The sequence below is a fragment of the Meriones unguiculatus genome, chromosome 18 (assembly GCF_030254825.1).
Source record: "Meriones unguiculatus strain TT.TT164.6M chromosome 18, Bangor_MerUng_6.1, whole genome shotgun sequence".
In the NCBI taxonomy this organism is placed as follows: domain Eukaryota; kingdom Metazoa; phylum Chordata; class Mammalia; order Rodentia; family Muridae; genus Meriones; species Meriones unguiculatus.
In genome coordinates this window covers 47,125,744-47,140,679 of record NC_083365.1, presented here as the reverse complement: position 1 = coordinate 47,140,679, position 14,936 = coordinate 47,125,744, and the positions used below count along the sequence as shown (strand labels likewise).

Here is a 14,936-nt window from a genome sequence, read left to right as displayed (position 1 = left end):
GTCCTCTGGTGACCGCTTTAAGCACCTCCAGTTCGTGGAACAAGGCGCGGCTGCCCTCGCCCCTTCCAGCAGCACCCCAGATTCCACCCTCTGCTAACATAAGATCCTCTAGATTTCTATCTCCAATTGTGCTGCTTCAGAAACTTTCCTCTGGTCTCTCCATTGGTGGGAGTGGGCTCCCTCCTTCCACTGTGTGTTCCGGGGCTTGAACTCAGGTCCTTAGGTTTGTGTAGCAAATGCTTTTACCTGCTAGCTCTCATATTACTGCTGGGTAAGTCAGCGTTCACCAGGCTGCTTGACAGAACAATGGGTGGTGTGCGAGCAAGGATGACTGGCATACAACGAGGTTTCCGTAATTATATCCATATTCTAAGCAAATTGTTATGTATTTTGTATTCTGTGGACATATGTTATGGCTAAAGCCCAAACTGTGGCTAATCTTAATATTAGACCCAGATAAATCTGTTTCAAATCTATAACATTTAACATTTGCCAGAGTAGATTTGTTCATCAACTGGGCTTAAAGAGGTATAATTCACACATGTGCAGTATTAGGAAATGCTGAAATGTAATGATTTAAATATACCGGCAACTGCTGCGACATGGTTACTACGGCAGTATTTAACGTTAGCCAGACCCCCTGGCCAATGTTACAGCTACAGTAAAAGGATGAGGGATCCTGGGCATCCATTTAGGGAGGTGGGGGGAGGGTGTCACAATGCCCTCATCTCTTACAACACAGTAGGAGTTGGGGTGACCTCCCAAGCACACCTGTGAAATATCCAGGCTGAGGGTGAAGGACTGTTAGATTCATCTGCTCTGAGGATGTTCACGGTTCCTTCTTACACTTGATGCAAATGGAGCTGTGTCTCTCCTAGCTACAGCTTCCCAGATGGTTGTCAGGACAGAAGACAGGGTTATTTACACAAAACAAAGAGGGGTCCTTGCATAACCAAGAACCAGCATCCTAGACAGAAGGAAAAGGAATAAAAAATAATTTTAATCATATCAAAAAGGCCCAAACAAAGAGTTGTCCAGGGAATGTCAGGACGTGTGTTGGCAGCCCATGCTCTTCTGCTGTGTGCCCGGCTGGGCCTGTGACTCAGGTCCCAAGCACAGTTCCAACTCTCAGAGATCTGCAGCACACTCTAGGCTCAGCTGCTCATCCAGAGTCTGCTGGTGTGCAAGCCTCTACTGTGACTCCAGGACCTAAAACTGGACGGCTGGCCAGCTGTAGGCAGTTGTAGGGCCAGTGAGATGGTAAGCTGGGTCTGCAAGCCAACAGCGATATGTTGGGCTCAAAACTGCAGCTTGTCCCTGAGGCTTCCTTTCTTTGGCATTTTCAGAGTCCATTGGAGATGGGAGGACAAAGCAGGCTGCACAGCTCAAGAGGCTCCAGTGTGTTTGGGGGAGGTTTGAGCCAGGCTGGCCTCCCGTGGATGCTGCAGGGCCTAGCTGGGCTCCTCCACAGCCCTGGGACATGGCACGCTTCACAAGCTGCCGATGTTGGGAAAGCTCTTCAGTTTCTCAGGGAAGTCATCTTTGTAGAGCACGGGGTCAGCTCGGTGCTCCACCACCTTGAGGGGCATCGTCCCGAAGACGGAAGCAAACTTATTGATGCATTCAGACCTGTGGGGTGGATGAGCGGGTGGGACAAGAATGGAAGTGGTTAGCTACTGAGAGGCAGCAGAGCCCAGCATAGCCACAAGAGAACTGAAAGGTGCTGAACGGGCACCCAGCCCATTGCAGGGCTCTGCAAAAGGCCTTGATGGAAAGCAAGGCGACCTGAGGTCCCTGGCTCAGTTCAGAGGGAGAAAGTGAATAGGGGATGCTGTCTGCAGGCTTGCAGGTCAGGACATCTGCCCATCCCCCTCAAATTCCAGTCATTTTTCCAGTACTAGCAGGCCTCAAACCCAGGTGGATTAGCTTCAGCAATCCTTAACCCCATCTCTGCCAGCTATAGGGAAGGAGGAAGATGGAAACGAAAAAAGATCTGACTGCTAAAGCTGAGGACGTGGGAGAAAGGTTCTATCCATGCCAGGCAGAGGGATGGGGGGATTGGTGACTGAATTTGAAGCAATGAGTACTTAGCTCCCCATCACTCATGGATGGAGTTCAAGCAATAAGCACTTAGCTTCCCAGTACTCACAGATGGCCTGTAAATACTCAGCCATGAGCATTGCTTTTCTAACACAGCCAGAGCTCACAGAGGGCTTTCTGCATAATTGATGTGACTTTTGTCACTCCTAAACTAGAACCAGGAGCAAGAGTGACAAGAACTTGGTGACAAGAGTTGAACACTGCAGAGCCAGGGCTTCCTCTATTCCCCTAGCCCCTCAAAGTTGGACCTCCCCATCCCCACTCAGAGGAGCAGGTCAGGCTCCCTTTATGGCAATGGCTCAGGTCAGTCAGGCCAACTGAGTGTGACAGCTGGGTAATGAGGACGTCAGCACCAGGCCAGAGTGGAAAAGCAGCCTGAGAAAAAGCTCCTTTGAAGTTGGAACCCAGAAGGATGGATTTCAGAGGGTCAGTGCCTGCTCAGGCAGCTGGCCGTGGGAGCTATAGCAAGGAAGGTTGATGAGAGAACGGTCACAGGCAGGAGCCAGCTTCAAGATGCTCTCCGGCCACCTCTCCAGAGGCACCATAAGCTGCTACCAATATATTAAACAGAGAGAGCTTTGGGCTCCTGAAGGAGTCCTTCAGTTAGGGCCACCATCACCCCTTTCCTTCCTTCTTCCATTGCTAAAAAGGCTGGACCTCTGAATCATGGACTTTTGGACTAGTGTCAACAGATCACCAACATCACAGAGAGGTAATGTTCATTAGATGTTCCACTTGGAACCGATTCGGGACAGAGGGCTCATGACAGCCTTGGGGCTCACATGCTTCCTGCATCCTAGTCTTTAGTGGGAAGGCTGAGGCACTAAGAGGCTGATTTGCAAAAGTTAAAAATAAAATAAAACATAATGTGCCAAAGCCAGAGCCAAACCCAGGGGTTCCAGCTCTGGAGACTAAAGACTGAGTGATGAGACAAATTTACTTATTAACCTAACTGTGTGGTCTAGCTGGGGGTGGGGGCACAACTCCAGAACCTCTGTTCTGTGCCAGATAATTTACCTTCACATCTAACTGATTTCTTAAAGTACTCCTCTCCCATCCTCAACTCTCTTGCCCAAGGCCTGAGTTTATATTAACCTCATGTTATAGGTGAGGGAAATAAAGGTTTGGAGAGGTTAGGTAGCCTGAGAATAATGGGATAGCAAGCAGAAGAACTGGGATTCAAACTGGCACTCCACCACCCATGGAAGCTGGATTTCTACCATCTCTGAGACTCAGCATGGGGAGACCCATGAAAGATGGGGAGATATCTTCTTCTCCTCCTCCTCTTCTTCTCTCTCTCTCAGTGGTATTTTGAAACCATTTTACTAACTAGTGGGCTTCTATATGCTTTTTCATACATCCTTAGTTTTGGCTCCCACTACCTACTTCTCTCCCCTCCCATCCCTGTTTAACCCTGTAACCCCTAATATTCCCCCACTTCTTTTATTTCCTATGTATTCTATGGAATTATTATGCATGGGTGGACAATACTATTCCCAGAAGATATGGGTCGTTTAATGAAGTTACCATGCAAGGCATGGGATGACTCCCTATAAGTTAATGGTCAGTAGGTCTCCAAGACAGCACAGTCTATTGCTACTGCCCTTGACCACCCACCATAAAACCACATGGTAAGACCTTATTGGAAGAAGGACACGGAAATTAGTCTCAAACTGATTGAGAAACTGTCTCCCTGTTCATTAGCTTTCACAGTGTTGGAAGTGCTATGCAGGCTTCAACACAAGTTATGTGGACAAGTTATGTCCACTCATGCCACTCACAACAGTAGCATGACTGTCATGGGGTAAGCCATGACAGTTGCTTTCTGAATGGATTTAAGGCCTGCTTCACAGGAGGGAATTTCATACTTCATACAATCCTGGTCAAAGCCCACGGTCATGGGTCCAGGGTAGAATGTATTGCTATTATTTTGATAAATGGTAGAAACTGCCAAGCTACCTTCTGAATACTTACATTTATACTTAACAGACCTGGCTTGCTCTCAATGTTGGTCAGAGAAGTTTCTTTATGTAGTGGGCAGAAGTCAACAGAGAGATTTGTAAGTGCTGAGTACTCAGAATGTTCGAACTAGGGGATGGGCAGAAGTGCAGTGGGTGCATGTCTTGTGGGGTGCAGTTATTGCAAATATGAACTCATAGCAGCTACTGTTCCTTACACAGGACCTGAACAAAAGGAAGCCAGCCAAAATCCCAGCATTGATGGGGTGTATGAACTCCAGGCCCCACCCCTTGCTGGGAGGTACTGGCAGTGGACAGTTGCTGGGAGAGGGAGAACCATTCTTTACTGAGTTTGTGAACACTGGTAGGTGGATGTCCAGGGAATGTCCTCATATCCATGCATATACTAACCGAACTTAGGGGGTTATTAAAAAAAAAAAACAAAAACCACATATACTTGGGAGGGAAATATGTTGAAAGGAAAGGGGCAGGGATTTGGAGAGAGATAGGTGATAGATATATTTCATTGTGTGCAGCATGAAAGCCTCAAGAATAAAAAGAATTTAAAAAGAATGAGAGAGAGACAAGAGGGATAAGTTGACGGGACCAGTCACAACAGCTTCCTGCTCTTTAAATCACAAGGCCAAAGCAGCACGGGCAAGCCTGAATCTCTTCTTGGCTATGCACACAGCGGCGACTCCTCACCTCTAGCTCCCTGCCAGGCCCAGTGTAGGGTCTTGGTGCCTGCATAAAAGGACCACGGCTCTTGCTGGGTAGAGTGGCTCATAGGCCTGTGGGGAGTATTGATGACATCTCCTCTGTAACCAGATCTGCCATTTGGGCCACTGGAGAGCTGCCATAGAGGTTCAGGATGGCCTGGCTTGCAGCAGCTGCCCAGGCTGGTCCTGCCCTGGTAGGTGTCTCTTTCCTCCACATACTCTGTGCTGGGAAAGTGATACTGGGTCATTCTTGACAGTAAAGGTCCTTCCCTCGGCTGCCTTCGCTCTCCCCCCACAGGCGATCTGGCCCGGGAATAAGCAGGCTGAGAGGGCGTGACTGGCTGGGAGGGCTCACCTGAGTCACACTGTCCATGTCCAGCCACCCCATCAGGGCTCCTTTCTTTTCCCACTCTGCTTTTCTAATCAAGGGCTACACACCAAACTGCCAGGGTCTGTGTCTGCCTGCTGGAAGTATCTGGGGAAGAAAGGACTATGGAGCTTGTTTTTCTGTCATACATATAGAGCCTTTTGGATAGTGTCAGGGAAATTGGGTATAATGAACATGGCTGGGCCCAACCTGGGTCACAGGTTTATTTTTGTTCCCAGAATGTCACATAGTGCTTGGTACAAAGATGGCCATATCTGTTTATAAGCTTATGAACAGGCACTACAATTTGATATATAATGGAAAACTGAAGTTCAGGCAAGATAAGCCAGCTTCCTTAGGCCAGACTGGAAAAGACAGGGCATAAAACACTGCTTTAAAACAACATCATCTGCCATGGTACCCTTGGCAATGATACTGGTCAAAGAAAATAGCTAAAACGTCTGGTTCCTCATGATCTAGCAGCTTCTGGAAGTAGACGCAAAGGGGTAAAAGTGACTTTCCTACTTGGCAGTTCTGACTGCAGACTCCAAGTCTACGGCTAAAGAAGCAGACTGAACCCTAGGCCTCAACACAAGGTCAAAGGATGGTTGAAGCAGTTTCTAGTGCCACGCGCTTGTGAAAAATGTGTTGTATAAAGGGAACTGTTGATAAACAGAACAAGTGCAGGGCTGTACAATGAACCAGCTCCTCAACTCTCTAGACACCTCGAACTGTCTTCCCTCATTCAGCCTAAGTGTGTGATTTCTTAAGTCAGTGCTCCATGGACCTTTGCTCACAGTTGCCAGTGCATTTTGAAATTTAATGCTTTAAATTAATTGAAGAGCAAACCCCCTGAATAAGGTAGTCCCCTATTTAAATCCTTGAAGGCCTTTCAGATCCTGAAGGAAAAACTCAAGTCCTTTAATTGGGAGCTCAGAGTCCTTGCAGCCTGGCTCAAAGTGAATTTCTTCATGCCTGCCAAAGCCTGAGCCTGATGACCTGGCTTCACAGCTCCCCTCCCTCTCACCTCCTTGTCCAACTCAGAAGATTGAGGTCCTGGTGAGATTTTTTTAAAGGTGTGTGTGTGTGTGTGTTTGTGTGCGGGCACACATGCACTTGCCATCTGAGTATGAGTGTAGATGCCTGTTGAGGCTAGAGAGGGTACTGGATACCCTGAAGCTGGAGTTGGGTGTGGGGGGCTGAACCCAGGTCCTCAAGAAGAGCAGCAAGTGCTCTTAACTGCTGAGCATCTCGCCAGCCTCCTGGTGACTTCTGAAGCCTCCCTTCACGTGTTGCCACTTCTGACAAAATCATCCTGAGTGACCCACCTGATAAGAACGTTCCCATCTTGCCTCTAACTCTCATAAACTGCACTTTCCTCTGGGGATGCACACAAACTCGGGTTAGGTTTTATATACATATAAGCACATACATGCCTGCGGTGTGTAAGCCACTGTTGGCAAATAGGAAATACTAAGCTCTAACAGTCTATTGAGCACTCTCAGAGTGCACTGGGTCAGCACCCAGGCCCGTGTTTTCACAGGTCACCTCTGCAGCAGCCTCCACAGCTCCCTGCTCCCCCTGCTCCGGGCATCGAAGCATCTTCCCAAGTGCTCTGCCCCTGCCTTTAGCACAACTTTCAAACTGCTATGCTCTCATGCTAGAGAAGAGATGCGCAACCCCAGCATGAACTTCGGGGTTGCCCTCAGGTCAGCTTTTCTCAATTCCCTGTCCTGTAACCCATTTAACTCCACTGACAACCACTTGCCTTAATGCTATGAATTCTCCCCAACACAGGGAGTAAGGTAGGTTTTAATAACCATTTCACGTACTCTGGTAGAATTACAAGAGTGGGGCCTCTTCCCAATGAGCTATGGTAGATAATTACCTCAGCCATTCTTACAGCATTTGCAGTGTTACAGGGGACACTCGTATATGGTTTCATATCAACTGTTGGTAGAAGCTGTGGCTTTTGAGTAAGATATCTTTATGAGGGAGCTAACAAGGTTACTTAGAGTTGGAAGAAATAAAATCTAACAGAAGCAAAGAACAAGCAGAAAGGGTGGGGGAGGGGCAGGGATTTTCTTGTGGCTATGGACTTCAGAAGTAACTCGGTCAGCAGATGCACATGCCAATCGGTGGGAACCTGAGCTGGAGGCTCCTCTGAAGGGCTAATGCAGCATTCTTGGAGTAACTTGGGTCCCTTGACAACTGTGCTGATAGATGCTAGAGCTTGAGGTCCTAAGTATGGAGGGGCTTCTAGAAGGATGAGTCTGATTCAGGAGCTGGGAAGGCTGGAGACTGTGAGGATTCTAACGGTCTTGAAGAAAGACAGGCATGACACATTCCTAGCCCAGAGTGACATGCCACACTCAAGTGTGATTGCTGAGCACCTGACAGAATGGTTTAGAGTGGTCCTGCTGTCCCAACCATCACAGCTTGGCTTTCAATCCTGCCCTTGGCAGGTGACATAGTGGGGCCAGTGGAAGCATTTGGTCTCTGCTGGGTTGGGTTTAATTCTTTCTAATCAAGTATTATGGCAACACAAAGTTATTACCCAGGGAAACACAGTGGTGTTTCCTTGGAGTCAGCTTGTTTGCATTCATGTGACTGCAGACGGTTAACCATTTAGTCCACACGAGGGACCTGGCTTCCAGAGCTTAAGGCCAGCCATATTTTTCAGGCCCTTCCAGCCATTACAAATTGAGTGAGTAGCATCCCGAATTAATTCACTGGGTGACCTGAGTTTGAACTAATTCAATTCCCACAGTGCAAAAGGAGGTGATTGGCTTCCAGCTGCTGTCCTTGTATCTCCAACAAAGTCCCCTAAATAGGCCCAGGCAGGAAGTGGGGATGGAGGCTGGGGTGGCCTTCTGCTCAGAGGCACACTCACCTCTCCACCATGTGAGTCTGGTCTAGTGAGAGCCCATCGATGGCTGTGCACTCAGGACACTTGAACTTCTTTCTGGGGGTTACCTGCCGAGGAAAGCAGAGCACACCTCGCTGTCAGTGGCCAGGACTAGAAGGCCATGGCGTGATGCCACTGTGCAGGCTTCTGTGCTGAGAGCCGGGCACCTTGTGCACCCCGTGCATGTATACCTACATGTACATGCGCACACACCTCAGCATTCCTCCATTCAATCTGGGCTGCCTCAGCCAACGACAGAACTCCCAAAGGCCCAATAAAAGCGGCTTGGAGGGCTTACGCCTTCTGTAACTGGAAAGAAGTCGTGATGACAAGCTCCTTAATTCCTGTTTAATGACTGTTTTCTCACTGCCAAGGTCCTTGTATAAACACCATTTGTTCTTGCAGTCATGAGGGCGATGAAATACAGCCTCCCACAACTTGCAGCCTAACCTTAGTTCCAACAGGCAGTCTTTCGCCTTCCCCTGTTAAGGCCCAGGGCTGGGGCAGCACTTCTCCTGGAGATGCCAGCTCATTCTCAATTCCCTTGGTCAGGAAGAAACTAACCAGCCCTCACCCCGAGGCTCCATTTCCCTGACTCCTCTTATCCCCTTCCCCAAATGGAGAGTCTCACTGCTCATTCCAGCAAACAAAGCCAGGGGAAGCTGCTGTGGAGATGGATACCAAAGGACAGGAGGATGAAAACAGGAACCAGGGCAAAGTCAGGACTCACAGACTCCACCCACAGTAAGTGGCAAAGGCTAAGCACGCGTTAAAAAAAGAAGTTCAAGGTCTGGGGTCCCTGAACAGCAGCCCTCACAATTTATACTCCTCCATTTTTCTTGGACTCTGTTGCCTCTGAGTCACTGTGGGACATGATAGGGGACTCGGTGAGATGTCATTCATGTTCACAGCCAAGGATGTTCATGTTCACACTCCAAGGATGGTGACTGACACCAGCAATCCAGAAACCCCTGGGACTGCCTGATTTCACATGGAGTTCTAATCCAGGAGGTTAGGATGGTTCTGACTACATAAATGGGCTTCCATTACTGAGCTGGAACTTGGGCTCTGATTTGAACAAATAGAGTTTCAAAAATAAACCTTTTTAGACCCAAATAGTTTTTGTATTTTCGGCTCTTAGTATGTTAAGGCAAAGGTGCTTCAAAACACTGGTAGTTGAATCTTTCAAACCAAGGATTGGGACAACTGCACAATCATTACTCTCTTCAGAGACATCAGCAGCTACTTCTAGTTCCTTGAGCTTCTCAGAACCAGGGAACAACGCTGAGTCCCAGAGAGCCAAGCAAGGGGGTGGCACAGACTCTTACCTTGATGACAGCTTTTCCTGTGACATTGGCCACCAGGAAATTCATGGCAATATCTTCACAGTTCATGTGAGCGTCTACCCAGTTCTTGATGTCCCCAGGCATTTTGTAGGTATACAGGTAATTAAAATACTGTCACGTGAGACAAAAATGAAGAAATATACAAGTAGGAATTTGTTTGGCTGGCATTTATAGGGACAAGATTAATCATAAGACTTTACTGGTGGGAAGGACAAAAGAAAAGAAAGTGGCCAGTTCTTTTAAAATGGGCTGGTAAGATGGCTCACAGTAAGAGCACTTACTGCCAAGGCTGCTGTGCACTAAGCACATTGTGTGTTGGATACACACACACACAACACACACACATACTCACATACAAACATACATACAGAGAGTGAAAAAAATAAATGGTGGGTATGTGCCTTTTTTTTAAATTAAGATGTGCTTTAATGGAGATTCTTGGATAAGTGCCAAGAGCAGATGGACTGCACCAAATGCAGTGAGCTCATTTTCCTAGGAGTCCCCTAGTAAGTGAAAACATTCAAATAAATACAAGGTAGAAAGCTTTGTCTATGAATATTACATGAAACAGATCAGAGGTGTGTCATAAAACAAATATTTCCATTGTCTTCCTATTAATACAGAGTGTGAGACAAACATGTAAGTGGTATGAGAACACCCCAGCAGGTCTTTCTGTAGGCCATGCAATGAGCTAAGAGGGAAGGCATGTGCTTTTAGCAGCAGAACAAGAGCATGGCAAACCTGAAAGTTCCATACGCTCCATGAGTGAACTAGAAATTAATGGGTCAAAAATAATTAGCCAGGTGTGGAGGTGTGTTCCACCAGTCCCAGTACTTGGGAGTCTGAGGCAGGAAGATTGTGAGTTCAAAGCCAGCCTGGAGACCTAGCAAGATCCTGCCTCCAAAAACAAATTCATAAACAGACAAGAATGTCCACCATTGTGATAAACTCCCGAAGTTATAAATGGTAGGCCACTTTGTTTTACTAAGACTGAAACTTACTTCTTGACCTATCATCTCAGGAGAGTGGGAACAAAAAAGTGGGAACAGCAGTGATGAGCTGACACCAGCAGAGCAGCCAAGGAGCTGCACCGTGTTCTATAGCGCTCTGTGCATCAGCTCTCCTCCTGCTGACAACAGATGAGTTATTCTTTTTCGTTAAAACCTATGCTTCCAGGGAGAATGCCAGAGCTGGGCTGAATACTCAAAAACTAAAAGCATAGTCCACCACATTGTCCTAAGTGTGTACACACACACACACACACACACACACACACACACACACAGTCAGACACGTCAAGGGACCCGGGTCAAGAGAAGCTATTGCTCTTGCAGAGGACCTGGGTTCGGTTCTCAGTACCCTCAGCATGTGGCTCACAACTGCCTGTAGCTACAGCTCCAGGGGACCCAACACCCCTAGCTCTGCAGGGACCTGTGCTCACGCACATATAACCCTGTCCCCTCACATCTACATAATTAGAAATAATAAAAGTAAGTATTTTTGTTTGTTTGTTCTTTGCTTTTCAAGACAGGGTTTTTATCTGTAGCCCTGGCTGTCCTGGTACTAGATCTGTAGACCTCAACCTAAGAGAGGAAAATCTTAAAAGAGGTCAAACCCATGAAGTGCTGATTGTCAGAGCACACGTAAAGAACTGCCAGCTTACATAGCAAGATTGATTTTATTCAACAAAACAGCTAATTTTCTAAATGTACTGTTATGCAAAGGAGGCCAAGATGGCCAGTTTGATGTCTTTGTTGGCAACTGACAATAAAGGAATCTAAAAACAAAAAAAATCACCCATGGAGTCACTCCCTCTGATGTAATTTTGCCTTTAGGAACCTACCATAATGGCCATAAGCACAAAGCTATGAAGATGATATAAACTGCTACTTAAGCATTTAGATATTAGCATCTTCTGAAATGAGAAAAGTTAAATACCCAATGGTAGAGAAATACATATAATTGAAGGAACAGTAACACAGTGGCTTATCACAAAATAACTACAAAATAACTGTTTTCGAAGAAAGATTAATGGCATGAGGAAACACCATTAACATCGAGACGGTAGGCAGATGAGAATGTGTACAACCATCTAGGTGTGTGTGTGTGGAGGGAAGCATCTCACAACCACGCTGCCTCTAAGTGACACAAGGACAGTGGCTTTCCCTCACCTTGGTGATCGGAATTTTTGGTGCTTCTATATTTAGGAGGGGTACCATACAACACAGCTTTTCTAGGCCTTCTAGGTAAACCCTTTTTCCTAAACAAAGCTCCACCTCCAGAAAATTAAGCAAGCAAATCAAACAGGCTCTGCAAGCACACGTGCCCACACCCCTTACCTTGTGATAGAAAGCTGCACCCGTGAGCACCATGGACACCTCATTGGTCCATTCAGACTCATACTTCCACTTGTTCATCTCATGGTCCCAGAGATGCAGGCGGCCTGGGTAGCCCACCAGCCGGTCAGGAAATTCCCGCCAGACCTAGGGACAGAAACACACCAATAAGCCATCCCTGGTTCAGATGACCTCTGGTACTGAGCTTCCCAGACTGGCCTCAGTAGACCACATGGGCCTCTGAGGACTCCACTGAGCAGGTGCCAGTGTTCTACCAGTGTTCAGAGACACAGGGTTTTGATTTCTTCTAGAATGTCATGTTACGCGTACTTGGCCCTTTTAAGTCCTGTGGAAGAAGGGCTTGCTGAGTATTGCCTATGCCAGCCAGACATGAAACTGGATGCCTTGCCCTCCTTTGCACGACATACATTTAGAGAACTGAACTCAGCTGCTTGATGAATAAAATGAATCTCACTGTGTGAACTCTGGGCGGGGTCTGGTAGGGTGGCAGTTCCCTGTGTGGTCTGAGAATCAGCACTTGATGATCTGATGCCCTGGAGCATCCTGGTAATAACAGCTGATTTCTCTGTTTGGGAAGGTCCTCAGTGATGATGCTCTGGGTGAACAGAACACAGTGTCCTAGACATCCATGAGGCACTTCTGGCACTTTCTCCCATGTGATTTGGTTTGACCTTTAGATCCAAGGAGGGGGCTGAGGGGATGCTCAAGTGCCTGTCTTGAACACCTCAGATCTTGAGATCCCTAAAACCTCTGTAGGGAAAAAGCAGGTACACAGTGTCCCCTTCTAGCCACAGCAGAGAGGGCAGTGACAGGCAGACCCCTAAATTTCTTTGGCCAGCTGGCCTACCTAAATTGATGGGTTTCAGGCTCAGGGTCAAAACTTATCTCAAAGAACTAAGTGAAACTGATCAAGGGAAGACAGCAATTTGACTTCGGGCACATACACCTGCACAGAGATGGCCTGCTGGGTAAGCACCTTCTGCCAAGCCTGATGATCTCAGGACTCACATGATACAAGGAGACAAGCGACTCCCGTAAGCTGTCCTCTGACCTCCACATGCTCACCGTGGCACAGCCACAATAAATGCACAACGCAGTGGAAGTCTGCACTACTCCCCCCAGTTCCCACTCCACACAAATAAAGAGCTCTAATTAAGCAGGCCCGGTTTTGCTGCCCTGCTTGTGACGCTTCTCTGTCTCCTAGGCTGGCTCAGCCTGTAGCAGAGGTCTAAAGGATGGTACCTTCTTACTTCCTCATCTTGTACCATCACTTTAAATCCTAGCTCTAGTTTCATGACCTCATGTCTGTTTCAGCCTTGCCAACCACTAAGATGCCAAACATTTTTTAGGTTATCTCCACCTGGGTAAATAGAGGGTCTATCGACTATGCTGTACAGTGTGATACTCTCGGTGAGACATGGCCACTACCCTGTAAGCTGAACAGCTGTGATTACCTGACCAGTCCCTCACCAGACCAGCCTGTTGAAGAGAATCAGGGGTGGGGAAGGTCGGCATACCTTCCCCTGAGATTCCAGCCACGTCCTATCTCCTATAAGGCCCTCCTATAAGCTGCATGCAATTCTTCCCAGGCTGCATGTGGTCTCAGGAGGTGCTTCTGTATATAGGAGGTAGAAGGTTATTGAAGGGGACTTCATCTTAATACTGCTTTGGGGAAGTGGGCATCATGGTGGGGTGGGACTTTTCTGCAATGCAGTTTTTTGGGGTCACTCATGTGCCTGTAAGTAAGTCCAAAAAAACCGTCAGTTCAGCCAGCTGGACTTGTGTAGAAGTATTCCTTCAGTTTGTCACTGGTCCCCTATCTAGGATGATGTTTACAGGAAAAGCTAACAACATTAACAGTGGCCCAAACAAAACTCAATCCCATAGCCCAGGAAGATCCTTCAAGCTTCTCTACCTCAGTCACTCACCCTCCAGCTCCTCAAGCATGCAGCCTTCGTCCCCCTTTCTGGATCAATTACAAAGTCCTGCTGGCTACCTCTAGCTACCACTCCTGCCACTCCCTGGAGCTCCAATCAGAGCCCATGACAGCCACCTCTTCAGCTCCATGCTGCACCTCCTGTCCTTCCAAGCAGTAACTTGCCCAGCATCTCTAACAGAACCAGTCTAGAAGGACAAGTATTCTGCACCATTCAGCCACTAGGCTCTGTTCTATTGTCTCATGAATATCTTTATTATTACACGTTTCTCTAGAGAAGCAATACAGCCCTGTTCCAGAGTGATTAGCTGGTTTCCCACAATGCAATGACACTGAGCCTAAGGAGGGCATGTGGATGCCATTCTCCAGGGCACAGCCAGGGTGTCGGCAGCTACTTCCCTCCTCTGAGCTCCTGCGGCTCTTCTAATAGAACCACATCAAGTTCAGGTGAGGAGAAGCCTGAGTCAAGCTTTGTCAAGGCTGTGTCCCACTGCCACCTGTTGCCAAAGACCCTTCCCTGACTGTCCCTGGCTTTTGGTGCTTGGTTACCAGTTGTTTTGTCTTTTCCTGGCCAATATATGCATCAATTTAGACCTCCATTCCCATGGGACCAAGTCCCTCACTCACGTATGTCTATCTAGTTCTTGTTATACACTGACTCCGATCTTGACAGTCCAGGGCCTGCCCCGGTAGCTTCATTTTAATGTGGGTACCTCTGAAAGGCCCATTACCAAATAAAGTCACACTCTGAGGTACTGAGGGTCACAACTCAAACACATCCTTTATGTGGGGGACACATTTCAACCCCTACTATCTCCTGGAAACCTTTGAGATGCCACCTCTAAGACGAACAGAAATGTCTTCCTATTTCACCAAGAATAATACCAGAGTACTCTGCTTGCTAAGGACACACCTCTATACCATCTTTAAAGCTCTCCTTTGTGCTCTGTGATCATGACTGGACCCCAAGCCCTTTGCATCTGTGGTGTCTTCTGGAACATTTTCCCACCTTCAAAAGGCTGGCTCCTTATCATCAATTGTGCCTCTCATTAAGCATCAACATCCTCAGTAGGACTCTTAGCTTCCCATATCAGACAAATGTCACCCACGCCCAGCCCACCTGTCACATACTTGCAGCTCCCTGCTTTTCTTTATCGAATGTTCACCTGTGCTATCACTTTAGTTAGCAATTATTTACTTCTCTCTAGGAGAGTTCCCACTGGATTAAGGCAGAGACTATTTATT

General features: G+C 47.4%; 1 protein-coding gene across 2 annotated transcripts in view; it reads right to left on the bottom strand.

Moving 5' to 3' along the window:
• Window positions 1-978: 978 nt before the first annotated feature.
• The window catches only part of Ext2 (exostosin glycosyltransferase 2), a 141,748-nt gene continuing 127,790 nt past the window's right edge, over window positions 979-14,936 (bottom strand). For both annotated transcript variants that reach the window (XM_060372049.1, XM_060372048.1), the window contains 4 exons: window positions 11,738-11,881; window positions 9,381-9,509; window positions 8,038-8,120; window positions 979-1,629 (listed from right to left, as the gene is read on the bottom strand). In XM_060372049.1, the coding sequence (XP_060228032.1) occupies window positions 1,491-1,629; window positions 8,038-8,120; window positions 9,381-9,509; window positions 11,738-11,881 (495 nt within the window). In that variant the 3' untranslated portion in view covers window positions 979-1,490. The remainder of the gene's footprint in view (window positions 1,630-8,037; window positions 8,121-9,380; window positions 9,510-11,737; window positions 11,882-14,936) is intronic.